Below are 27,812 nucleotides of genomic sequence, written 5' to 3'. Positions count from 1 at the left end.
TTGTTTGTATTTCACTTTATTTTACACTGAAGGCAGCTTGGGTGATAGACAATAGCTTGTTGCATTTCAACTAATTTACCAAATGCGCATTTTGTGACACTTGCGATGGAACGGTATGAAATTTCTCTCATTCATCTCGCTAATCTTCATTTTAGAAAGAATCGGGAGGGTGGAGAGATTGTGGCAATAAATGTAGGACTTGTTGGACTTAAACAGCATTAACACAAATAAATTTATTACAACATGGAAATGTAGTGTTTTTAAGTGTTAAAACAACGTGAACAAAAGGGGCAGCCAAATCCATTCAATTCTTCGGCTAGTTTCTGCCAGGACAGTTACCTAGGACAGGGAGCCAATCAGAAGTTTAACTGATAAAGGGTTGCCCAACCATTATTAAACAGCATTGTATACCATTAAAGACACACAGACATGAAAGCATTAAAAACCAAAACAGAGTTGCCATATTCCCTTCCCAGTATATTTAGTTTATTCCTTGTCATAAAAACAAAGCACCCATATGAACAAATGATCCCCTTCTGTGTCCATCAGAACAATGAAATAGCATATTAGGGTTGAAAGTCACAGCCGATAATTTATTGTAGGTAATGTTCAGCGTTACAGGAAGGTAGCAGAGATCCAGGAGGCTGTGGGAGATAAAACGACACCACTGAGCGGAACTGAACCGAGGGCAGGTCGCGGTGTGGAGTCATGAGCACAAACGTGAGTGGGAGTCGTGCAGGGAAACTTTTTGCCCTGGTGGTAGCGGTGTGTCACCGTGGGCTTCTGAAAATGGATATCCTCATGCCAGAGCCAGCACTAAGAGACAAAGAATATAGTTTAAAAACCGGGAAAAACAAACATCAACGTTTTATTAAATGCAAACAACCAGATGGCTCCGTAGAGCCATTTAGAGGACAGATACACATTGGTAAAAGTGTACTTGGGTCCACTAGACACAAACTGAAATATAGGACTGGTTCCCATCTTCTTGCTAGCAGAGCCAAGAATTGCTGGAATTCTCTTGGTTTTCCAGCCGAATTAGGCCAGTAATGCCTTAGACTAGCTTACCTTGACCCTAATCTTCCAATGCACGGACTCCAAGGTGGAACACCGCTGAAATCCAAGGTATAACGTCACTGGGGGAGGGGTAAACCATTCTTTCCTAGAATGTTCAGCAAGGCCCCAGTGGATTCTAGGAATTCTAAGTACTCCCAGCACCTCTACGTGTACTTGCTAGTTATCCCTTAACACAGCTGTTCCCTCTATAGATGCTGCTGCACTGCTGACTCAGAAAGGCTGTGTATTTTTCACCAACGTACTGCCTGCTGGAGGCATTCAAGCCTGGATCCCAGCCCCCAGGTAATTAGTCATTGGAGACCGACTTTTACTTATGATATTCCACCCAAAACAGAATTTTCAAACCTGTATAATCCGTGAAAGCTTTAACAATAATTATGGTTGTCAGTAGCTACCGACAATTAAATACCTGTAAGTGCTTCCTGTGCAAAGTATTTCACGTCTACATCTTGGTCTTGAGTTAGCTTCTCCAGGACTGGTTTTACATCATTCAGCAAGGTACTGAAACAGAAGAGATTAATGAATATTCAGCTACTTTAAAAAGAAACGAGTCATTACACAAGATCATCCTTATAGACGTTCTCTGAGGCGTACAGCACTGAACACATTACAAATGAGTGATGTCAAGTGGACGTGATATCTAACTGGTGCTATCAGATTCTCAAGATTTACACAGCAAAGCAATCCTAGAGAACGGCCCTGGAGTGCTTCATCTAGTACGGAGTACATGGATACCTAATAGGAGTATGTTTTAATTAAGGCATTGGCTAGTTAACAAGCAGATCCTGCGAAAGACACTTCTGGGTTGTATAACATCCCCCTTCACTTCCCAAACACAAACCGCAGTAGGCTGAGGGTATGGCTTTGACCAAATTAAATCCAAAATCAGATGTACGTGAGGAGACTGCACAGTGCAACAATTGACCTATTAAAATTACACCATAATTGTGATTATAATATGTATACTACCAATAACAAATGCCTAAAAAAAAAACCAAAAAAAACACCACACACATACATATATATATATCTATATCTATATCTATATCTATTATATCTATTATATCTATATCTATATCTATATCTCCCTCTATCTACTATATAAGTGCCTAGTGGCGTGTGTGGAAAAAAAAAAACAAGCTGCAGCGCCACCTGCTGGGCAGAGTTATACACTGACATATATTTCTTGAAGGAGAAGTGACAGTTGGGAGTGGTTGGTGGTTGCCGGGGGTGACAGTGGGGAGTTTTTAACACCTTAAGTAGCTTGATGAAGGATGTGGCGATGAAGATGAAGGATGAGGTGATGGAGAAAAATGATGAGGTGGTGACATGTGGACAAAACCACGTTAAAAAAGGGGGGTTGCGTCGGGAAGTAACGCTCTTCCCCTGAGGAGGCCTGGGCTAGGCCCAAATGCATGACAAGAACCTTTTTAAGACCTTAAGTAGCTTGATTTGACTAGAATGCATGAGTATCATGCACGGGTTAACTTGTGTAAAAAAAAATAATATATATATATATATACACACACCCCAACTGTACTGCAGGACAGGAAAGCTATATTAATATTAATCAGTTGTATGTAAATAATTTTTCAGTACATAGAACAATTGAGTGTGGGGATCAAGGTCATTTTAGATTTAAAAAAAACCCACCAAAAAAAAAAAAAAAAAACATAACAGAAAAAAACAACTTTTATTGTACCCTGTAACTCAACTTTATTTGGAAATTATGAAAATGTATTCTGTGAACATTCTCCACCTCCCAGGGATGCTAAATTGCCAGGATGTTTCTGCTATCGATGTACCATAGGGGTTCTTGCAGTGCCCAAGGCGTTGCAACGGCTCTGAGCTGTCAAGCAGTGAAGTCTCTCCATGCAGAGCGTTAGGGAAGTTGGAAAAATAAATAAAAATACCAATTTTAAAAAGAAGTGAAAAAGTTTAGGGATTGACGGCATCTCTTTTCTAGTGCCATCTGGGATCGATCTAGTTGCCGATTAGACTTTATTTTTTGCAGAGGGTAGAAGTTCATTCAGATCGAATCTCAAATAAAACGTTAATCCAATTACAATGAACTAATCCAACTTTTAGAGACCACATATTAAACTGTAAAGAGACACCGGCTACTTCAGACCGCAACCGGCTGACAAAGTTGCTTCAAGACTTTAATATAATATAATGGCTCTTACATTAGATACAGACTGGGTTTATACGAATAGCAATTAATTTGAACAAAGAACATTTCTTCTCTGTAAATTTGCCCATTCATATATTACATGTATGGGGCAGGATCACCCAGACATCTTTATTTAAGTAAAATCAAGTCTAATACTGTAAAATTTAACAAAGCAGAAAATATATGGCGTTATACAATGGATAACTGGTCCTTTACATCTCTCAGTGTTACAGTTAATCATCATTTGTATAGCGCTACCTATTCTGCAGCGCTGTACAGAGACTATTTGTCACTCACATCTGTCCCTGCCCCATTGGAGCTTACAGTCTAAATTCCTTAACACACACGTTAATTTTGGCAACAGTCAATTAACCTACCAGTATGTTTTTGGAGTGTGGGAGGAAACCGGAGCACCCAGACCCACGCAAACACGGGGAGAACATACAAACTCCTCACAGATAAGGCCATGGTCAGGAATTGAACTCATGACCCGAGTGCTGTGAGGCAGAAGTGCTAACCACTAAGCCACCGTGCTACCCAGTGGCTCAGTGGTTTTCTTCCTTGATTTGTAAATTCTGTAGACGGTATAAAAATCCTACAAATATTAAAAAGGGCCCCAAAACAGGAGATTTTTTTTTACTTTGACAACTAAATTATAGGGGACTGCCAGCTAATATATCCCAGATTCCTTGGCATTCAGAAAACCACAGGAGGTCTGTTACACCATATATAATTGAAATCCTTCTAGAAATATAACTCTTTGTGGCAGCTTTGAGAATCTTAAAAAGTAAAAAAAATAAACAGACTTTCACATTATTGTACCAGTTACTCTTTCCTAAACGCTGCCTCCTTCAGTTTTAATCTTTGAAATACTATTCAAATTATTTAGATATTCTCAAATCAGTGTTAAACTCGTGTTCGCCCTTATTCTATAGAAAGCCAAATGAGAGCACTGAATTGAGTGCAATTTAAATTTTTTGCACCCGATGTTTTAAAAACAAAAGGGGTTAATTTTATTGTCAGATTAGTGATACTATAAATTAAAAAAAAAAACTGTAAAAAAGGGGAAAAATAGGGTCAACACAAGGGAATATAATTATTATTAATTTTTATTTATAGGGTGCTACTAGGTGTCCGTAGCGCCGTACAGGGACAGACGAATTACAATACGAGGTGAGACAGCACAGTACAGTAAACAGTAAGCACAGTACTCAGTGAGCTCAAAGCACAGCTACAGAGGGCGAGGTAGGGAAGATCCGCATACGACGGAGCCCAAGAGGGAGGGCACAGATGACAGGGAGACCCCCCAGGGGAGGAGGGAGCGAGAGTGGGGGTGGGGTGGAGGGTCCTCGAGGAGGAGGGCTAGATAGCTGGAAAGCAGAGTTAGAAGTGGTGGAAACAGGAGGAGAGATGGCCCTGCTCAAAGGAGCTTACAATCTAAGGGGTGGGGTAGACAGACAGAGAGACACGGGGGAGATGGATTATTTAAGAAATTGGAGAAAATTAAGTATGTCATTAAATCTAATAATATATCTGCTACATAGGGGATTCAATTAATAAAAAAATCCGTTCCTCCGAAACAACCACCTCGTGTGGATTTTTCCCCTCTTTTTACAGAAGCAACGCCGATTCGTGCTTACGCCCCATAGAGGTGTGATTGAAAAACAAGTTACTTTTTACCGTATTATCACAGACAACTGAATCTGCCCCACAAAGCGCATATCCAATATTCTTGCCCCTTTAGGGGAACAAAATAAATTCAACATATTTCAAATTGTGATGAATCCCTATTATGAAATATGTGTGTGTGTGTGTGTGTGTGTGTGTGTGTGTGTGTGTGTGTGTGTGTGTGTGTGTGTGTATATAATATATATATATATATATATGAATAAGTTAACGTTATTGCTGGTTTTCGTATTGAGGTTTTTTTTGTTTTGTTTACACATTTAAATGAAATTGACACCTATGACGGAAAAAAACATTTACGTGCGAGATGCATTTGGATAATCTTTGTGAACTACAAGCAGCACCTCCTGTTATCAAGGAACGGAGCAGCACGTCGGATACACCTAGGACTGGCCTGCATCTAACACCGCTCCATGCAATCAAACAGCATTTTACTCTTCTCTGTTAGCAAACACTATTTGAATGTGAAAAGATTTTTATCCTAATTCCCAAGTCTCCTTTTGTTTGCTAAAAGATTTACTGTACAGTGGAGGCCCAGCTTGGATGTAGTAACAAAGCAGAACGACACAGATTATATTTACAGATCACACCCTTATGTCCTACTTAGACCAGTGCATCTTTCTGCTAACTTGTGCCCGCCCCTCAAATCTACTTTAAAGCTCAAATTCAGCAAAATCCCATATTCTTTATTTGTCTATTCCCCATACACGTGGAGTGAACGTGGGATAAACGGTGTAACGTTTAGTATATCCACCAGTCATACTCCACGCTGAGAAGTTTTTCTCCACTACACACACAGTCTGTATATAACGTGCCTGGCATCTCTTATAATAGTTTAAGCACTCCAGATAGCTACTCTCACTTGTATCTCCCACATGGATTCTTTCAATCAACCCTCTTGTCTTAAATTGCCCCGCCGTCCGTTATACAGTGTTCAGAATTCTCACTGCCAATATTAAAAACCAAACTAAACTCCTGCCTACAGCACTAGAAGGGCGTGTGTGTAAACACATACGTACATCTAGACACTACACAGGTGCACAAAATGGGTGCGATTAGTTATTTTTCTTTATTGGTTAGTAGTGCCTGGCAAGCGTATAAAAGGCTGTGCGACCCATGTCAGCTAGCTGCGACCCATGTCAGCTAGCTGGCCGGTGACTAGACTGGAGGAGGTCTGTCTAACCAGAGCTGGGGTCACCTAGTGTCATCTTGACAAAAGTGTGCTGTGCCATTTGTGATCATTTGCGAACAATATAAACAGATACACACGCTAAAAAGTTGTTATGTGTCATCTGTTGCAATCATTTATTAGACAGCAAGCTCTTTAGGACATGGATTTGATTTGTTGTACATACTATTGTGTTTGTGCACCGTTTTATTCTTGTACTTTGTACGGTTCACTTAGGAATTGTTACTTCAATTTCTACCAATGGGGGATAGGCTGATTTTTTTCTCTATGAACGCAATAGTGCGATCACAATCCTGTAACTATATGATTTTGTTGCATACGAAGACAAGTTCTATCAAGCACCCTCAAAACACAACTTCCATATGTAGCTTATATTTTAATAAACCTGTTAAATAATAACCGGACATATCACACTACTCTCCCCATCAGGTTAATATGCTGGCAACATATAAAGAAACACTTCAAGCTATTATAAAATTTTTAGCACAATTATTTGGGAAGTGTTTTTGCGCTTGGATCTTAGAAAATTAAAGTAGCATCATCATCTGTGTGTGAGCACTTTGGACTATCGCCGACTTCCCTGGAGGACATCCCGGTCCTTGGTGCAGCATTCTGGACCTAAGGTTACCATAAACTGACTGTGGTTGGTACCTTTGCTATTCAACAGATCCCTACACACTAAGCTTCTGATCTTCTTTCCTGTTTTACACTGAATTGCATGAGCGGGAGCATCGAGCCCCATACCTGTTGTCCAGTGTGGGTCCTATCTTCTGCAGAGACTTAGCGACATTAAAGCGTACATTAGCCACGGCATCTCCAGCCATCCGGACGACCGTAGGCAACATGTGCTTGGTGGTGATATCCTGTCCACAAACCTCCGACAGCACCTGCAGCCAAAAGTCAAACACAGCCTACGTTCAAACACAAGCAAAACACCCACAAACAAGGAAACAACCTTAAGAAGCTGGTTTACTGTGGACAAACAGGTTGGTGAATTTATACACGGGGAAAGACCAGTAACATCACAGCAAACATAACTGACATGCTCTGCAGTTAAACTTTTTGTCCTGATCCACTTAGGCAGTGGTACATGGCTTCAGCCACAGGAATATGCTGCTTTCAAAAAAAGATGTAGGGGGATGTCAAGGTAATAGTAAAAAAATGTATTTATCTTCAAGCAGGTAAAAAAAAAAAAAAAAAAAAAAAGGAAAACTTTTGAGGTTGTCTTTCAAGATAATGGTCAATAAATCATCATTACAATAGATTTGTAGGGCTCGAAAAGCACCGTACATTAGAAAAAACAGTACATACATAAAACAGACAACCAAGGACAAATGCAGACATGGAAACAAAGGGTGTGGAGGACACTGCTCAGAGAGCTTACATTCTGAGGGGAAGAGGGCGCAGGTGAAATAAGAGGGACACATCTGGTTCAGAGTGGAGATTGGGACAGTTGTCAGGGTGCATTAGTGTGAATAGTGTTATCGAGGATAAGGTCAGCTCTAAAAAGAGATGGGTGTTCAAAGAGTTTCTAAAGATTTGAAGGCTGTGAGAAAGTCTGATTGAGCGTGGTAGGGAATTCTATAAGTGGGGAGCAGCACGGGAGAAGTCTTGTAGGCGGGAGTGAGAGGTGGTTACCAGAGACGAGACAAGGCGCAGGTCAGAGGTAGATCTAAGTGGGCAGGTGAAAGGGAGAGTATTTTAATATGAGATTTGAGATGTATGCGGGAGTGTTGCTGTTGAGGGCTTTGTAGGTAAAGGCGGGTAATTTGAATTAGATTCTAGAGGACACAGGGAGCCAGTGTAGGGATTGCAGCAGATAAAATAAATAAAACAAATTACATTTGGGGGAAACATTTTCTTTAGCTGCGGCATCAAAAGGAGGAGACCAAAAGAAACCAAACCACAGAGTTTACTCACATTGATACAGAACAACGTGGTCATTCGATGCAGATAGTTGGGATCATTGGACATGGCCAGGACCTTCGGGATGATCGTGGCCTGAGCCCAGTCTTTACCAAACTTCTCCACCAGCTTCTTCAGATTGCTGGTCGCGGCCTCTCTGATGGCATAAACTGAGAAACAAAGGAATGCGCACAATGAGCACTAACGTTCCGTCATTCTTCATCTACACACACACACACACACACACACACACACGGAAACACACTTTGGCATTTTATATACTTAATGTCATTTAAACCAATAACCTAAACTACATTTTGCACCCAAGTAACTCACATCCCTTACGGGACAGACCCAGTTTTCCTTTCATACCATAATACTTTATATCACTTGTTCCTCTCTCCCCTGTTTCCAGTATGTTACCATTATACAATGAAGTGTTAAACACAGGCTGTATGAGCTCAGTCATACGGCGTAAGCGCCCACTGCAGCATGTTATACGGACAGGAAGGGGTTTAGACTGGCTACAAACTACAGTCACTTCGATTCAATGTGAAAAATCATTTTTATATAAAAGACCCCATACAGTATCATAAGCCAAGAAGTCTGGAAGTTCTCCGTCATTTTATTCTTACAGACGTAAGTTATAACTTGTATAGAAGGGACTAGCTGAAATGGAACGGATGTCATTTAGAAAACATCCTATGACGACTTGCATACACACGCCAGCATGCTATTGGACTCGAGAGAATAAAGGGTTTGGCAAACGAGAGGCACATGCCGATCTTTTTTTAACACAATTACGGGTAGTGTTTTTTCCCCACCCCAAACAGCTATTGAAATCATTCCTGGCTGGCCAATAACTTCTCCTGTCCAACATCTCTCTCACTCCCCATGTATGTGAGCACAATCTTCCACCCAAGTTCTCTAATTAGTAGAAGGGTTAATACTAGTCTGCATACACAGGGGACTTCTAAATTAAGTCTATATACAGCCTTATGCATATGCTGACACACTGATTTTATATAGTTTGTTTCAGAGCGCAGGACTACCCAATCTTTTATTTGCACATACACGGTGGTCTTCATTGTCCTGACTGCACTCTAAATTATTTTAATTTACCTGCACACACTGCATTCATTTAAAGCAGCACAAATGGGTTTCACCGATTCTATATACAGCAAGAACACTTCACACGCCCAATATCAGCAAGTGCTAACTTAAACATTCTTGTAATTATCTTTCACTATAATATAAACGTCTATAGAACATACAGAGAGAGAAAATGTTCTGTGAAACCACAGACTTATCACTCATTTTAAACAGAAGACAAAAACAATATATAAATGTTGAATGTTTTATTATACCCACTGGCTAGCAGGGAGGGTGTCTTAGTAATGTGTGTGCCAGCCATATGCAGAGCATTAGGAATTATGTCCCAGGGCATTGAAATATACACAAAATGTAAAATAAAATTCCCTACCATGATCCACAAGCCAGGCCATGCATAACGAGTTCAGCTTCTCATCGAAGAACTCTACACCCTGCACAGAAACAAAATAAATCATTGCTGGAGCCTATAAACAAGACATAACTGTTTATCCTCAATGTGAAATTGACTTATACATGTTCCAAATGAATTCTTCATCGTGCACTAGAGCTCCCTCTTGTGGTAAGAAGCATATCTGCTGTTTACTTAAAATAGATCTGCACAGAATTTATGTCCTTCTCTCCAGGGGACGGTGCGATGTAAGACACCAGCTCTGGATGTAGCCGTGCCAATCTCTTGTTTAGCTGCTGGGTGGGCTCCACGCACAATTTAATTTCATTTCATTACATAAACCCATCTAATTCCCAGTGCAGGGAAAGTGGTGCAGCGTCCCAAAAAAAGCTCTCCAAGTACCTCTTGTAAATGGTCACTGTCATCGTGACATTTCTCAAGTATTCTAACTAGAGTAATATTAGCAAAAACGGGAAGAGAGGAACATTTTAACTCTTTATATCCATTGGATCTGTACACTGCTGGAAAAGTACTGGCACAGATTGCACACGCTGCTTGTATTAGGTGTCCCTCTAGTCTAGTTATTGACCATCATTCATGGGGGACAACTCCTCAGCCCCCACCCCATTGAAACAATTCATTTCAGCAAATATAATTTTTTTGGCGCAGTTGTCCACCTAATATGCAGCTAGCCAGGGAATGCCTGATAGCACATCAGATAGCACAAACTTTTGCCCCTTCCACCAACATCTTGACCCGTCCAAACGGGACATTTGCTCGTGAGCAGGAACCTGACATTACAACAGCATTTGCAGAGCACTTTTGCATGTTCATAAACAACCTTTAAAACCAGTTACTGTAGCCTATAACAAACAGTTGTTTTCATGGTAAAAGTCGTACCAGACAAGAAGCCGGTGGAATCATGTTGGTTGATACGGCTTACAGCACCGTGTGCACACAGCTAGGGCAGCCGGATGGATTGTGATACGGGGACTCTTGGTCAACGCAAAGCGAAAGTGATTGGGCATAACGGTTATTGTCACTCCATAGCGGTTCCATTGTCAAGGGGCCACAATTTTGATAAGCCAGACTTAAGAGGTATGGTGGTCTAGATTGTGAATTCTAAATAATGTTGTCTTGCATAGAATACATAAGAAAACCATATACTCAGCAGCAGCTGCTAATATAACCAAACGATAAACAAAATTGTAGCTTCATCACATAACACAAAAATTGTCAAATCAGGCAAATGAATGAAGTCAACTATTTCTAAATGGCTGTAAAAAGGGGTGTGAGCGGGAGGGCCTATCACAAGCCACAACCCTCTCGGTCCTCCGGCTCACCACGGGAATATATTTTATTAGGCAGGAGCGCAGCTTTAAAACCAAATTCCTGATTGGTGCAAAATGGGAGACTTATCATTTTCTGCAATAATTCTATGAATGAAAATAAAACCAAAGACTTGCTACACAGTCAACACCAGCAAAGGCAGATTTACTCCGACTTTACTTTCAACATCTCTCAGAACACAGAAAATATACAAACACGTTCCTATAAACAACCGAGCACAGAGCAACATTCAGTGCCAAATTCATGTAGCCGTCATTAGATTGCCAAGTTTCGATAAGAGAAGAATTGGACTTAGACAAAACATCTACTTGAAGAAAGAGTAAAGTTGGACATAAACCAGCCAGTCGGCCCAACTATAGCGCAGGTAGATCTTTTATATTCACTCTGTTTGACCGCAGGCAGATACAAGCAAACATAGGATCTATATCCGTGTTGGCTAACCTGTTACACTCCAGGTGTTTGTGAAACTACAAGTCCCAGCATGCTTTGCCAATATATAGCAGCTTATTGCTGGAAGGGTATGCTGGGACCTGTAGTTTCACAACACCTGGAGTGTCACAGATTAGAAAACACTGCTCTCTAACAATGGCCTCCTGACTTTCGATCAGGCACAGATAGACTCTACAGTGGTAGCAATACAGGCTTACCTGTGTGTCCCAAAGCCCCAAAAATGTAGCAACTGCAATATCAAATGGATCCAAACCATAAGGTTGTAATTTGTTTTCTCACAACAGCTTTGGGTCTATACAAAACATGTTTAATGCTCCAACGTATTTTCTTTTGGACTATATTGTGCATCCAGACTGCAAAGTGCACCATCGATATATACATAGACTAAATGCTGTACAATATCCAGACGCCAAGCCTGGAACAGAACACGTATATTACAGTATTTCAAGGTAATAGAAAACAAAAACACAGTAAGTGACAATGGCATGCACCCTCTGCTGAGCTTTCCAGGAGACAATGGGATGAATATCAGGTCTCGATTAGAATCCTTTGTCTGCTATAATAAACATGAGCGATGAAACTGGCTCCTTCCATGGCTCCCTGCTCACATTAAACACTTGTTTTGCATTTCCATTTGTTCAGCAAACGAGAAGAGCTGTTGACCTTGTACAGTGTTCTACACAAGGCCCAAACACTCATAACGGTTAATATATGCACATACCAATTGCCCAGCAAGGAGAGGCATGTACTCGATGATGGCCAGACGCACACGCCACTTTGCATCCTCTGCCAGCTCCACGATGGCGGGCAGGAGTGACTGGGAGAGCTGCCGGATGCCGATAACCTCGTTTACGCAGTCCAGATTGGAGATGATGTTGAGCCGTACCTCTGGACACTGGCGGGAGAGAGAAACCTCATCAGTGAGCAGCTGAGAGTATAATACAGCTTGGATGAGAACAGTGCAATGTGCTGGGCTGATAGAATCGTACGTGTGCCAAGTCCATCTGTCACCAGAAGAAATATGGGTTTATTTACTGACCGCTTTAAAGGGTAGCGACACTCAGGACGTTGGAAGGCTCAGACATGGTAAATATCCGACAGCCTTGGCAACATCTGTAATTAATGAAACCGTGGACGGTCTTTCATTGTTTCCATGGTTACAGATGCTGATTTAACAGTCAGATATTAACATGTCAGTCAGATGGCAGCAGTGCTGTCAGTCTTTCAACAGCCAATTTCAGGCAGTAGGGCTATTTTAGAAACAGGAGTCATAATTTGATAATTTACTTTAAAAGCGGTTTACTAGAGAGCATAAAAAAAATAGATCTATCCTCTATCTGCATTGTAATACCTGATAAATGACTACAGAATCACCTGCTTACTCTATTGCTAATAAGTTGGACAAGCAGAGAACAGCGTTGCCCCTATCTCCTGGGTGAATTTAAGACATTACTCAATGTCTATTGCCATATTTCTCTGAGTGTTTGACCCATATACAGAGTTTACTATAATCAAACTGTCCTGTTGATGTAATGTATACACTGCTGACTAAATGTCTTACCCATTTACACATCAAATGAGAAAATAGAGAGGCAAGATCACAGAACCAATATTCAGAATGTATTACAGATTTATCAAGTACCCACAATCCTAACACAAGGAGCTTTACAATAACTAGACTTGAAAAATGAAAAATATGTACAAACAGCAACTAAATTAAAAAGTGTAGATGACACTTTCCATTTACCAGGGAAAATTCACCTGGCCGTTCTTTAAATATATTTGTTTATTAGTTTTCGCGTAAGATTTGTATCCTAAACTTCTCATTTCCTCCTGTAATATGGAGTATAACAGGTGATCCCAAACGTTCTTAATTCAGGACACCCTTAGGATCTCCATCATTTTGTTAATGCACTCCTCAGCCAAAATGATTACCAAGTAGTACCCCGCTTTGCTTACCACCAGCCCTGGCCGAGGCACCCCTGCGAGACCACCGCAGCACAGTTTGCAGTGTACAATGGTTGGTATAGACAGCATGTTATTTAGCATTCGTTGGACAGTGATTCTCAAATAAGATGTACACTTCCACATTAAGCAGATGTTAGAGGGCCCCGAACACTACGCTTACCTCATCTTTCAGCTGGGCCAGGAACAGAGGAAGAAGATGCTCAATAGTATTTTCCTTCCCCAGGATAGGAGACAGACCCATAATGACCGAAGCCAGGGCAGATTTCACATGCTGGTTGGCGTCTGAAACCAATTCCTAGTTTCGGGGGAGATTAGAAAACACAGAAATGAGCAGCGGTCATACAAAGAAAAAATATATCATTCCTATTGGAACACGTATATAATACATGAAACTAAAATTGACGAGGTTTGTGGCAGAGATTAGTACATCTGGCCATACACCTTTTAATGAATATGTCAGTAATGTAGATGTATGACCATGTTCACATCCTACCCCAGATAATATATTTCAGATTTACCAGTAATCTAAACGAAAATGAATTTTGCATCTCCATTTAGTAATGATTAATTTACAAAGGATTTATTCAAATTAAAGCACACCATTTTAGCAAATTATTATTGTATTCAGGAGGTTTACATCCGTAACATCTGCAAACACACGGGGTATAAATAACTATTACAAAGTCACATCCTCCTTATACAAAGTATAAACCAATGTAGAACACTGCCCCCACCTGTCAAATCTAAGCATTGCAGCTAACCAGCGTGTAGTCACAACTTTGTGTAATATTTCAGTGCATGGAAGTTAAAACATTTAAATACAATTAAATTTATTCACATTTGAAATACATACCCTCTCACTAACCTTAAAATAACGTGCAGCATAGTGTAATAGGCTAATAACGTGAGTAAAATGAATTATATCAAAGTCCATTATACATATTACCCCATTGCAGCCTTAAAGAGAAAGTTCTATTTGTAACCAAAAACACTGCTCTCTCCTTCTGTCGGATGTAAATATCTCAGAATAAACTCCTAAACTAGCAACAATAAAAGTATATGGGGCACACTGTATAGGATCCATATTCATTTGTACCTGAATCAATCAAGTTGTGTTTTATGAAGACTTATCAGAAAGTCTTAACTCCAATCGGGAGTTTATTAATTCCAGGAAAGATTGAACATCAAGTTTACCAGGTACAAGACGTTCCTGTTGGCACATTTCCGGAGGTGGTGCTATCACCAACTATAGTTACAGTCACTGGTGCATAGTGAGTTTTTAGTGTTATTACAATGGCTGCCGAGCATCTTAAAACACCAAAAAACAAACGCTATTTGGAAACAGGCAAAGTCAATATCTGATCATCCTAGTAAATCAATAAACAAACATAGGTGAAAACAGAACACATGTACCTTGATACACGGCAGTATCTGGGTCATGATGACATTTTCACGACAATCAGATGATAGATTCTCGCAGAACTCTGGAACAAAAAAAATATCACAGTTAACAAGAAACATTATTACAGATAGAACCAGCAGTGTCCCTGTACCAAGACAACTGTATGTGTATGGATTGAACGAATAGCAATATATAACATCTATTTATTTTATGTGGTTACAATGTTTTATTACTGGGGATGAATGTATACTATTACAATATGTATTCTTTTTCTAACTCTGTATAGATGGAGGACAGGGGAAGCATTGAGAGAACGGGTCTGTATATGTTGGTTACAGATGAGCACTGTCTGCTTGAAGATTATATATTATCTGCATCTAGCACAAAACAATCAGCAGTAACCACCCTGCCAAACACAGAAAAAACACATTATAGTAATTTAGGGTCTCTAAGCGGAAGAAAGAAAAGGTTGTGTTTGCTATAAGTACAGGTTGCTGTTTGTTTTGGTACTTTACAAGTTACGTCCACAAGAACATTTGTCATGTTCCAATCTGGGCAAATAAAGCCTAAGTGACAATATAAGCAACACACTGATGACAGCAGGATACAGACAACACAAGGACAGAAGGATAAGCAGCCATAAAGAGAACAACCACAGGTCTAATACAGGGATGTTTCTCTAAGGTTAATGGAGGGGGAAGGGAGGGGGGTTAAAGTACAAAATAGACCCAAAAGACCTACTGTGCAGATCTAACTCCTATCCTATATGTACCCGTTTTCTCTATACAATCTATAGTGTTTCTACACTCAGCCCCCGCTGACATGAGCATATTGACATGATCTGAAGAACACAGTTGCCTGTTATTGCTAGTTTGCTGAAGCTGTGGATGTTGGTCAGTAGACAGTAACGGGGGCAGCTTGTAACGGTGGGATTCATTCACCTAGCCCCCAAAGACCAGGAATCAGATAACTAAGGTATATGTTACACTCTGTTTGTAGAGGATCTCTTACCAACATTTATACACGACAGGAATTCTATTTACATAACAGTGATGCGTTTTTATCATCTAAATTCATTGGATAACAGAAAGATCGAATCGGAATCAATCGGCTTGTTAAGAGCAGTTGTCTTATCAGCCTCGGCGCGCGTTAGAAGTCTTCTGTGAGCACCAGCAGGTACCCATGGGGCTATGGGTCCTTCTAATGTGGCCACCTGAGGGGTCTGCAGCCAGTCACTCCGATATAGCGGCGGAAATTGCCCATAAGACAAAAAAAAAAAAAAAAAAACAAGAATAGTGCCATTCAGGCTATTCAGACAATTTAGCACAAAGGGCCTCAAATGTGCTCCTGTACAATGCTGCACAGCAATGGGAGTGGTTGGCTGGAATGTAATTATTACATACAGGTAAAACGCCGGCTGCCTTTCCATGCATGACACAAATACTGGGCAACTTTATCTTTACCCTGTGATTTATAGCGGAGCTAGGACACAGCCAGCTTCCTAAATCTACATCTGTCCGCACATACGCCCTCCCTCCAGCACAGCTATAAAACATTCTACCTGGATTTACTTCTAATTCTAAAGTGTTACTTTAAAAAGGTCAGATACCGCAATGGCCCATTTGTGTTCGCACTAAAGAAACTAAAGCACATCGATAACGTAACCGTCTGAATTAGCCAGGATGTCTCACCTTTAACCTTGTGGGAGGCAGCGGCTCGCACCTCCGCCTCGCAGTCCTTCATCAGATTCTGGAAAGCAGGCACCAGGTCTGTCTTGGTGATTTCTGCCCCGACTGCTTTCTGGAGCTGAAGAGAGGACCAATAGCATAAGAAACATATACAATGCACCGTTTGTTTTCACAATGAAAAGGTAAAAGGTTATGAACAATTTAGCACATCTATTAATGGAGGACCACAATCCCCTCTTTGGTGGAGGGGTCACTTCACTGTAAGCCTTTCCTGCCTGATAGAATGGAGTTTCCTGCAAGAACCTCATTGATATTACAGGCAGGTCTTTGAGACGCCGATAGATAATCCCTCTAGACCAGTGTTTCCCCAAAACCAGTCCTTTGAGAGACCCAACAGAGCATGTTTTCCAGATCACATGTGACATTTAGTATTGCCTGTAGATCTTTCATAATGATTAATGAATGAACCTGTGCTCCAGCAAGGACATATGGAAAACAGACACTGTTATGTGTCCCTGAGGAGTGGATTTGAAAAACACTGCCCTAGACTGTAAGCTCCCACGAGCAGGGTCCTCTTTACCCTTTTGTCTCACTTCGGGACTGTCTTTATGTGCAATTATATTTTGCAGGATTTGTAACAGACCGTTTGGACCCTTACAAATAATTGCTGATTATTATGTAAGGTTTGCCTATGTACCTCTATCTTATTGCATTTACCTCTGTGAATTTGTCTGCCACCATATAACGAACGCGCCAAGACTTGTCCTCGGCTGCCTGCCGCAGCGTCGGCATCACCAGCGGCTCCAGCTCTTCCTGGGGTAGAAGCTGTGCGATGTTCACACAGGCTTCTACGGCCAGCAGACGCACAGAATCCTGGGAAAACAAGTACAAAACTGTTCTCAAAATGATCGGGATTTTCTTGAAAAGCAGGAAGAAAAAAAAGTGGGATCAGAGTCTTACCTGCTCATCAGATGCAAGGTTGGAAAACATCGGGATAATTTCACTCTTCACATTTTCCAGCTCCAAAACTTTTGCAAATTCTCCCAACTTGGAGGCGGCGGCTCGCCTGACCATTGGAGTGTCATCGGAGCACAGATTTCGGAAATGTCTGAAGAAAAAAAAAAAAGTTTATTATGATCTCCTCTACTTATAGAAAATTATATACTATTTATATTTCTCAAAACATTAAACACACATACAGCACAGTATACAGATGAAGGGCAATCTGGGCAGAACAGTATTGTATTATAATGTACAGCATAGGAAAATGAGGCAGGTGGATCTAAGCCATAGGAGCATATTCTAATACATGTAATACGGTAATTTGTAGCTGGATTTCAGCTCGCGGCTCAGGGAGCTGCGAGATGAAATTCAGCGAGTAATTACCGTATAAACGGTAATAGTTTTAGAGCGCTCGTTTTTCCGGCGGCCGGAGGAACAATTGAATACGCCCCTTAGAGTACTGTATTAGAATATAGAGGACAATGAGGAAGAGAGGCTTGACAAACTCAATATGGTATTAGAACAAACACCACTGGAAGGGATAATGAGGCAGGTAGATTTATAGTACATAAAGCACAGGTAATGAGACACTGAGGTCTGGGCAGCACAGTACTAGAACGTATGGTACAGGATAACGAGGCCTGAAGATGCAGGCAGCACAGTACAGCATTAGACCGTATGGTACAGGATAACGAGGCCGGAAGATGCAGGCAGCACAGTACTAGAACGTATGGTATAGGATGAGGCAGGTAGATGCAGGCAGCACAGTACTAGAACGTATGGTACAGGATGAGGCAGGTAGATGCAGGCAGCACAGTACTAGAACGTATGGTATAGGATGAGGCAGGTAGATGCAGGCAGCACAGTACTAGAACGTATGGTACAGGATGAGGCAGGTAGATGCAGGCAGCACAGTACTAGAACGTATGGTACAGGATGAGGCAGGCAGCACAGTACTAGAACGTATGGTACAGGATGAGGCAGGTAGATGCAGGCAGCACAGTACTAGAACGTATGGTATAGGATGAGGCAGGTAGATGCAGGCAGCACAGTACTAGAACGTATGGTACAGGATGAGGCAGGTAGATGCAGGCAGCACAGTACTAGAACGTATGGTACAGGATGAGGCAGGTAGATGCAGGCAGCACAGTACTAGAACGTATGGTATAGGATGAGGCAGGTAGATTCAGGCAGTAAAGTATTCTAACATACAACACAATGAGACAGCGAGGTCTGGGAAGCATAGAGCCGTTTTATAAGCTACAGAACAATAATATCTCTTATTTGCCTGATGCTAGAAATCTCACATTGATAACTAAGGGACAGACAAGCAGGGATATAGGCTGTATGCAGGTCACAGGCAGGGCGAGGGGTCTGTAAATACTTACACACAGGTACACATAACAAAACAAAAAGCACTTTAACAGCAGAGGAAGGAGGAGCATTATTGTTCCCTTTATTTTCTACATTACAGACAGCTTATATGTTATATTCCACTGGAACAAGCTCCCTCCCTCCATCAGAACTTCCCCTAATCTATCCAGCTTCAAACGGGCCCTAAAAACCCACCTTTTTCTTAAAGCCTTTCTGTCTCCCACTTAACTTCCTACCTTATCTTCTGCCTCTGTCCCCCTACTCTCCCTCTCTCCCCTGCGTCTCTCTGTCTGTCCACCCCTCCCCTTAGATTGTACGCTCCTCTGAGCAGGGCCATCTCTCCTCCTGTTTCCACCACTTCTAACTCTGCTCTCCAGCTACTTAGCCCTCCTCCTCAAAGGTCCTCCACCCCACATCCACTTTCGCTCCCTCCTCCCCCCTGGGGGTCTCCCTGTCTTCCACGCCCCCCTTCTTGGGCCCCGTCATTTTCGGATCCTCCCTCCCCCTTCCCCGCCCTCTCTAGCTGTGCATTGAGCGTACTGAGTTGCTGTGTTTACTGTACTGTGCTGTCTCCCATTGTATTGTGATTTTGTTTGTCTCTGTACGGCGCTGCGGATGCCTTGTAGCTCCTTATAAATAAATATTAATAATAATAATAATAATAATAATAATAATAATAATATGTTCTACTACGTTCAGATAAAAGCATGAATTATGCATGGACCCCACCCTACCAGCCTATATGAGATGTGGTATTTATCAATGCACTGACTTACTGTCGGAGTTCTGCTTTGACCGTACTGGAGACCCGGGGATAGCATACGCTGAACAGGCCGCAGGCAGATGTGCGAGACGTGAACCAGTCTCCACTGGCCAAGCGCTTCAGCAGGGGCACGAAGTGCGCCTCCAGGTCTGAGGGGGAGTGCTCATGGGAGATGGCTCGAAGAGATTCCACCGCTTTGTCCCTCACCACCGTCTCTTCTACGGTCGCCAGGCTCTCTAGAGGAGGCTGCGGGACAAAGGACATGGGTCAGACAGGTTCACCCTACAAGCTTCAGCTACATCGTAAAATCTGAGGAACAATTCTTATACATAAAGTACAGAAAGAAAAGAAACGGATAGTATGGGGCGGCTTCAATTAAACACAAAGATTTTCACCAGGAACATCCCTCTGAGATATGAACTCCGCTGTTAACTCAATCTGGCCCTATGCGTGAAATACAGAAGAACCAATTAGGAGACAGATAGACCGTATACATTAGCTTGAATTGTCTCAGTTCATCCCGATACACAACGGCTACTTTGCAAATCACAATCTTCCTTTCTAGAAAGTAATTGCACCCGCCGTGTTACATACACACCAACAACCTCTCCCTATATAGTCACGTTACACGCTCACACACATGCAGTGTAGGTGCAGGAACTCTGGCTCTCACGTGGAAGGTTCTTTCCCAGTAATTGTGTTGCAGTTGTAGAACCATTATATTCCAACCAGCCCATGTGGCCAGCGATACACATTGTGTTTGAGATCATAGTAGAAGGTCCAATTAGGATACAAATATAAAATTATCGAATACCATATCCAGTAACTGGTGTATTTAGCTGGGGTAATACACCAACATCTGGGTGGGAAACTGGGAAAAGAACCTCATTGGTGCTATAAAATCGGTTCAGAGATGACAGGAGCCTCAGTCACACCTACCAACAAGCAGTGGACGAACTCTGGTCCACCAACCAGTGAAGTGAAAGTGCCCAACTGCTCAGCCAATGCCAGAAGGACTTCATCTTCATCATAGATGGTATCTGCAAGAGAAGGAGAACAACTGTGTTACTCTTAAAGTTAACTAATGAAATTCAATTACATATAAATAATAACAGTCCATCTCTACATTGGATACCTGTTTTTCACCGAATCCAATGTAAAATACTTCTAACATACAAGGCCATCAACAAAACTGCACCAACATACATCTCCTCCCTTGCCCGAAAATATCCCCTAACTCGACACCTCCGTTCTGCACAAAATCTGTCTCCCTAATCCACTTATTACACCCATTTCAGGTCACGGGACTTTTCAGGCTGCACACACTTTGTGGAATTCCCTCCCTGGCACAATAAGACTTTCCTCTTGTCTTCAAACCTTCAGGGGTTCTCTGAAAACCCACCTCTTCAGGCAAGCTTATAATATTCCTCAACCACCTTCTTAACCTCAACAGGTTACTTTATTATCACCCTTTACACAGTTCACACAAGACAACAACTCTCTGTCCCTCTGACTAACATGCTGTGTGACTGGATCATATAGCTCCCCAAACACGATTTACCTTTGCATTCTGGCAGTACCAATATATGGCACCTCATATATCAAACTCCCATTGCCCCATAGATTGTAAGCTTGTGAGCTGGGCCCTCTTACCACTGTCTGTATTATCCAGTATTGTTTTATTACTGTGTTTGTTCTCAATTTTAAAGCAATATGGAATTGGCTTGTGCTATGTAAATAAATGATGATGAAATAATAGACTTGTCCGAACCATTAATTTTATTGCGTGGGCATATTAAAAACACACATGCTTGTGTTCCAAGTGTTGTTTTGTGGTTAGTTCTAAATGCACTAAAAACTTAAATAATATTTGGGGGCAGCACGGTGGCTAAGTGGTTAGCACTTCTGCCTTACAACACTGGAGTTCAATTGCCAACCATGGCCTTATCTGTGTGGAGTTTGTATGTTCTCCCCGTATTTGCGTGGGTTTCCTCCGGGTGCTCCGGTTTCCTCCCACACTCCAAAAACCTACTGGTAGGTTAATTGGCTGCTACCAAATTGACCCTAGTCTGTGTGTCTGTGTATGTGTGTCTGTCTGTTAGGGAATTTAGACTGTAAGCTCCAATGGGGCAGGGACTGATGTGAGTGAGTTCTCTGTACAGCGCTGCGGAATTAGTGGCGCTATATAAATAAATGATGAAGATGATGAATAATTACAGGATTATGGAACATGCGCACACAAGGCGACCGCCCATTGTCTGGCTGTTGAACCTCTGGATTTGGCCATACATCTACATACATAAGAGATCAAATAGGACATATCCAGCTGTTTGTCACTTGGGGCGATTGACTCAATCTTACTCGGACATATCCTAATCTAACAGGATACCATATTAGTGCAGACGGACACTGACGGTATATACAGTCAGATGGGGTCTCAATAGCTGTTAATCATGACTGGTGGATCATTCACAATGCAATTTGAGGCTTAAAACTAATTTGCAGTCCAGGGGTTAAATGCATCAAGCTGAGAGTTTTCCGGCAGGATTGCAAAACCAATCAGATTCTAGCCATCATTTATTTAGCACATTCTACAAAATGACAGCTAGAATCTGATTGGTTGCTATAGGCAACATCTCTACTTTTCAAACCCGCCAGAAAACGCTCAGCTTGATACATTTACCCCCAGATCTCAGTATGCATTGTTATCTTTGGGAATAGGATATATTATCATCTCTTTTGGATATTAGACATGTCAGAACCATTCAAAAGTACAAGACATAGTAACCTCCATGTTCACATACTGGGAATGTCCATCCCCGATGCAGTAGATATTACTATGCAGTAGTGTGTGAATTGGGGATGCACATGATCATTGGAATTTGACAAAATATAAAAAGAAGGGTGTGTTTTTTTCTCAGTGCTTTGGTCAAACAGCAACATATGCACAAAAATGACATTAGTACATGTCTGAAAATAAAATAACTTGTCCAAGGTCACAAGGATTCAAACTTGGAACTCCAGTAAGTTCTTCCACGTCCTTGTTACTCTGCGCTGTTAACCACAAACCTCTCCTTTCGTCACTGTCAGACCCTATCTAGGAACACGTACGTACGTACGTACGTACGTACGTACATGCAGACAGTACCCTGCCCAGTGATCTTCCACCGAGCCTGATCGATCTGGAAATAGATCAGAATTCTATGCCTGGTATAAAAGTGCTTAACCTTTGGCCATATCCCTCTATTCAGTCACAACTTAAATGTGACTTGTAACATCCTTTTTCTTTAAATTTACATTAATTATCTGTACGTTTGAAACTGTCTTCCATAATTTCTTCCTGTTTTGGCGTTCTCTACTGTATATGCTACATGGTTTATTCAAACTAGGTTACAAAGCCAATATTTGCCCAGGAAATATGTGTGGGAGTTTATCTTATTACTGTGGCTCCATAAATATCTTTTATAGGGGCTTCAATGATTGCTGTGTATCGGGAGAGGGCTGCACCATGTCCAATGATTATAGCAATAAGCTACAACTGGCATAATTCATTGCAACAATGCACCCAGCTGCAGCAGTGTCTGCCTCTCCCTGTGACATCACAAAACAGTATGGTAGCATCAGCTAGTGTCTGCATCCCGAGAGCCAACGGAATTATCCTTCATCATTAAATCTACCGCTATTGTTTAATGGAACTATTAGACGATTCCTTGCCAAGACTTACAGCAGTCAGCCGCATGTACGTGAAAATTACAAATGGCGGCATACATCTTCTGTCCCCATAAGTCACCGTCCTCTTTATTTTCTCCATGTCGCAAGATAAGCTTACCTGTCAGGAACGGCAAAAGCTCACTGCGCGTCCTTTCTACGCCCAGAGCCAAAGCGATAGTGGAGAGCTTCTTAATACTGTTCAGACGAAGCTGCAAGCCAAAAACAAATTCAGATTTAGATGCGAGGTACAGGAAGTTTTAACACCTGACCAGTTACCTACATCTAACAGATTGCTGAACAGACAGAATATAACTAAACATATTATATTTAATGTGTGTTACAGCTGTACAGTTTTTTCGATATTCACTTTTGTACATGCCTGGATGAAGCAAGCCATCCTCTGGGGAGCTCTGACAATTCATGAGTGTTGAGGAGTCCTATGCAATTGCCATGATCCTGTCCACTGCTACCCCGAGATGCTCTTTGTGACATTAAACCATCAACTTTCAGCTCATTGGCTCTGAATGATCACATGACATCAGCGTCACAAGAGCCACTGCCCACACAACAGCCAATTTAAAAAATGACTGTATTCATGACAGAGAGGGGTCATAGCTTTACAAGCGAATCATTCTCAAGATCGGTATATGTATTGTTAACGTCACATCAGTGGGGACCGTTACCATGTTCACCGTTGATCGATACGGTTCTACCAAAAAAGCTATAAACCAATAGCACGTCTTACTGGGTTCCTAGTGGGAAGCGAAACAGCCCTAGAAGTCCTGAAAAGCTTCATATTAAAACAAAATGATAATATATAATACTGACGCCAGCTTGAACACTTTAAAAGCCAGAGATATGCCTAAATTATAGAGGAAAAAAAAAAAAGAGTACCACAATAAGTTATGTGCTGTGGACACATCCTGGGATTTGCTTACCTACTACAACTCATTGGGTTGTAAAGTCTGCTAAATGACATGTTCAACAGGCTTTCTATTATGAATAACGCCTCAAATATATGGTTTTGTGTCACATTAACAAGCACCTGCAGACAGGCAACCAAAACTATAGTTATTTGGTGCAGCAACAGCCAACACTTAGCGCTGAAGAAAATACTAGATCTTGTCTTCAACGATAATGGCATATACCAATTGGCATTGATTACATATACTTTTCATGTTAGTAAAATACATGTAAATGGGTATGACACTAGAAACCAATTGCCCTCTTACCCAATATTGTTTAAGGACTGTTTGTTCCCAATGGTAAAGCGCTACGGAATCTGCTGGTGCTAAAGTGGTTGGCACTTCTGCCTTACAGCACTGTGGTCATGAGTTAGATTCCTGACCATGGGAGGAGTTTGTATGTTCTCCCCGTGTTTGCGTGGGTTTCCTCCAGTTCCCTCCCACACTCCAAAAACATACTGATAGGTTAATTGGCTGGTAACAAATTGACGTGTGTGTGTGTGTGTTAGGGAATTTAGACTGTAAGCCCCAATGGGGCAGGGACTGATGCGAGTGAGTTCTCTGTCCAGTGCTACGGAATCTGCTGGCACTATATAAATGATGAATTGTTACTTATGTAAGTCACAGAACCCACTGCCCCATGGGAGCACTCTGTCTTCCAGAACGCATCTCAATCTAGTCGATGTATTTACTGTGAGCTCCAAACACTAGCATGGACTTAAAAAATATTGGAGGGAATATCTTTAAAGTCAGAGAATAGGAATCGGGGCGTACGTTCATGGAAATGTGCTCTAGTGACATACAACACAGAGAACTATCCATTTCTAAACAGATGCTAAACATGGTCCATGAATTTCATTAGTCCGTTTATAACAGTGTTGGCTAACCTGTGGCACTCCAGGTGTTTGTGAAACTACAAGTCCCAGCATGCTTTGCCAATATATAGCAGCTTATTGCTGGAAGGGTATGCTGGTACTTGTAGTTTCACCCACACCTGGAGTGTCGCAGGTTAGCCAACTCTGGTTTATAACAAACAAGTCTGGGCATGGCAATTTAAGAGTCTGATATATACGAACGGTAAATAGATATAATCCTCTCTTATAATTCAAAATAAATGTCAAAGAACACTATCAATCAACCACGGACCGAGCAGCTTACTAGTTTTACATAAAAAAAAAAATGCAATAGAATTATTTATTAAATATTTGTTTGAAAATCTGTTAAACATGTATTTTTATTTGTAACTTTTGTAGCTCTTGTAGTGTATAATTTCATATTGGATTTCTCATCAATGAGGCAGGGCTTGTTCCCTAAGACAATACATAAAGTTGCGGCGATGCCAATATCGCTTTTTAAATGTCACAGATAATGTTAAGCACATTGGAGAGTGAGTAATAAGCGCAGTTACACAAGAATTTCTCCCACACAAATCGAGTGATGCCAAATCAGTCACATCAAAATACAACGCTGCCTCTTTATACCACTTCCTTTATAATGTCACCATCGCTTATCAGATATAAAAGTGCAAAGTCGAATCGGTCGGGATTCCTAAAAAGCAGCCAATGACCAAACACAGGAAACCTGAGGACCATAATCAACATCTGTTATTTCGCTTACAGCACCACAGACCAGCAAATCTTATCCTCTTTCTGGTACGAGGAACCGCTCCAAAAATTCTGGTAGTCCCAATTCTACAATAAGTTCTTCAAAAGCCTGTAGAGAGCAATGTGTAGCAGGCAACATTCAATACCCAATTTCTATAATTTTATGGGATCATACAGTGACTTTTAGCATTTGAGAACGATCGTTACTCACATAGTTCTTCTTTAGTCACTAGTTAATACTCCCTCACACCCTGTACAAGCAGCTTTACTTTATGGTACAACTTTGATCTCCGTTCTGATAAGAGTTAACTTTACAGCCCAATATTATATTTTGACTGACATCAGGAAGTCTAAGCAATTACAATTAGACTATATTTATATTTCCCATACTAAAAGTTACATCATTAGAGGGTTACGTGACAAAAACCACTGGCTAATAAACCTACTTTATAATAGTCACCAGCTAATCAAACTAAATAACTCCAGTTACCTAAAATAACTTTATAGTTACCACTCAATAAGGAGGAAGAGTGACAGAGAACCAACACAGGACATTCCAAGGGGATTAAACTACTTTATATTTATATACACTGTGGGGTAGATTCATCAAACCTTCTAAAAATGAAGAGTGGAGGTGTTACCCATAGCAACCAATCAGATCCTGATTATCAGTGTTCTAGACTGTACTAGATAAACGACAGGTAGAATCTGATTGGTCACTATGGACAACACCTCCACTTTTTTAGGTTTGATGAATCATCGTCATCACCACTTATTTATATAGCGCCACCAATTCCGCAGCGCTGTACAGAGAACTCACATCAGTCTCTGTCCCATTGGAGCTTACAGTCTAAATTCCCTAATACACTCACACACACAGACTAGGGTCAATTTTGATAGCAGCCCATTAACCTACTAGTATGTTTTTGGAGTGTGGGAGGAAACCAGAGCACCCGGAGGAAACCCACGCAAACACGGGGAGAACATACAAACTCCACACAGATAAGGCCATGGTCAGGAATTGAACTCATAACCCCAGGGCTGTGAGGCAGAAGCGCTAACCACTGAGCCACCATGCTGCCACATAATCTCCCACAGATCTGCTTCCTGAAGTTACTCAGTGCCAGCTGCCATATGTGTGAGACACCCCCAATGGAGTCACATCCTGTAAGCCAGCTGAGTGTGTGGCACTGAGTGTGTGGCACTGAGAGCCAGTAATATGGGATGTCCTCCTCACTGAGCAACCCTCTGACATGGACTACAAGTCCCAGCATGACCTAGCCATGGAGGAGAGAGGATATAATACAACAATAATTGGAGGCACATAGGCGGCCCAGGGCTGCTATACTACCTGTGGGAGGATACCCAGGCTCAGGGGCTGTTATATAACACACCCCCAGGCCCAGCAGTGCACTATAGGCCCACACTGCCAGTAAGCACTGCCAGCCCTGACCCCAGGCCCGGGCACCAGCGGTGGAGGCCTCCCCCTGCCGCCCAGGACCTCACCTGCACGTCCTCATTGCGCAGCTCATCGATGAGCACGGCGATAGGATACAAGGAGTCGTCCCCGTCAGCCGCCGCCATCTTGCTCCTTCCTGTCACTGAGAAGTGAATGGGGCGGGCGCGGGGGCGCCCGAGTTGTCATGCAGGGGCGATTAGCCCCCGCCCACCCGTGGCGACGTCACCCGGCCGTCAATGTTTACAGCCAGGCGCTCCCCAGGAGACCGTTGCTAGGGAGAGGAGGCGCGTGTTGGTGACGTCATACGCTGAAGCTGCAGCCGCCATTTTTAGTGAAGGAGAGATGGGCAGAGAAGTTGGCTTTGGTGAAGAAGGATTATTTCTCTTTCTCACAGGTTTAACTGGATGATCATGTAACAGTTATATAATAACTTCATTCACTTATCATCACAGTCTCTGCAATAAATCATTTATGAATAGGCCCCAGAAAAACTAATTTTGTTTTAATGCTGAAGATATTAACATTTATATTTCGTACATCCTTTT

General features: G+C 41.7%; 1 protein-coding gene across 1 annotated transcript; it reads right to left on the bottom strand.

Moving 5' to 3' along the window:
- On the bottom strand, window positions 1-27,434 carry PPP2R1A (protein phosphatase 2 scaffold subunit Aalpha). Its single transcript, XM_075190744.1, has 15 exons — window positions 27,315-27,434; window positions 23,358-23,448; window positions 20,468-20,568; window positions 19,542-19,774; window positions 17,350-17,497; window positions 17,107-17,262; window positions 16,393-16,507; window positions 14,713-14,783; window positions 13,460-13,594; window positions 12,053-12,226; window positions 9,514-9,574; window positions 8,046-8,200; window positions 6,870-7,012; window positions 1,487-1,578; window positions 1-816 (listed from the first exon to the last, which is right to left on the bottom strand). Exons 1-15 carry the CDS (start codon window positions 27,390-27,392, stop codon window positions 800-802), a joined length of 1,770 nt encoding a protein of 589 aa, XP_075046845.1. The 5' UTR covers window positions 27,393-27,434; the 3' UTR covers window positions 1-799.
- Between the last annotated feature and the right edge of the window lie 378 nt (window positions 27,435-27,812).

The sequence above is a fragment of the Mixophyes fleayi genome, chromosome 11, assembly GCF_038048845.1.
Source record: "Mixophyes fleayi isolate aMixFle1 chromosome 11, aMixFle1.hap1, whole genome shotgun sequence".
NCBI classification, from domain to species: Eukaryota; Metazoa; Chordata; class Amphibia; order Anura; family Limnodynastidae; genus Mixophyes; species Mixophyes fleayi.
Note: the sequence above shows the minus strand (reverse complement) of the source record. Positions and strands in the feature narration are given on the sequence as shown.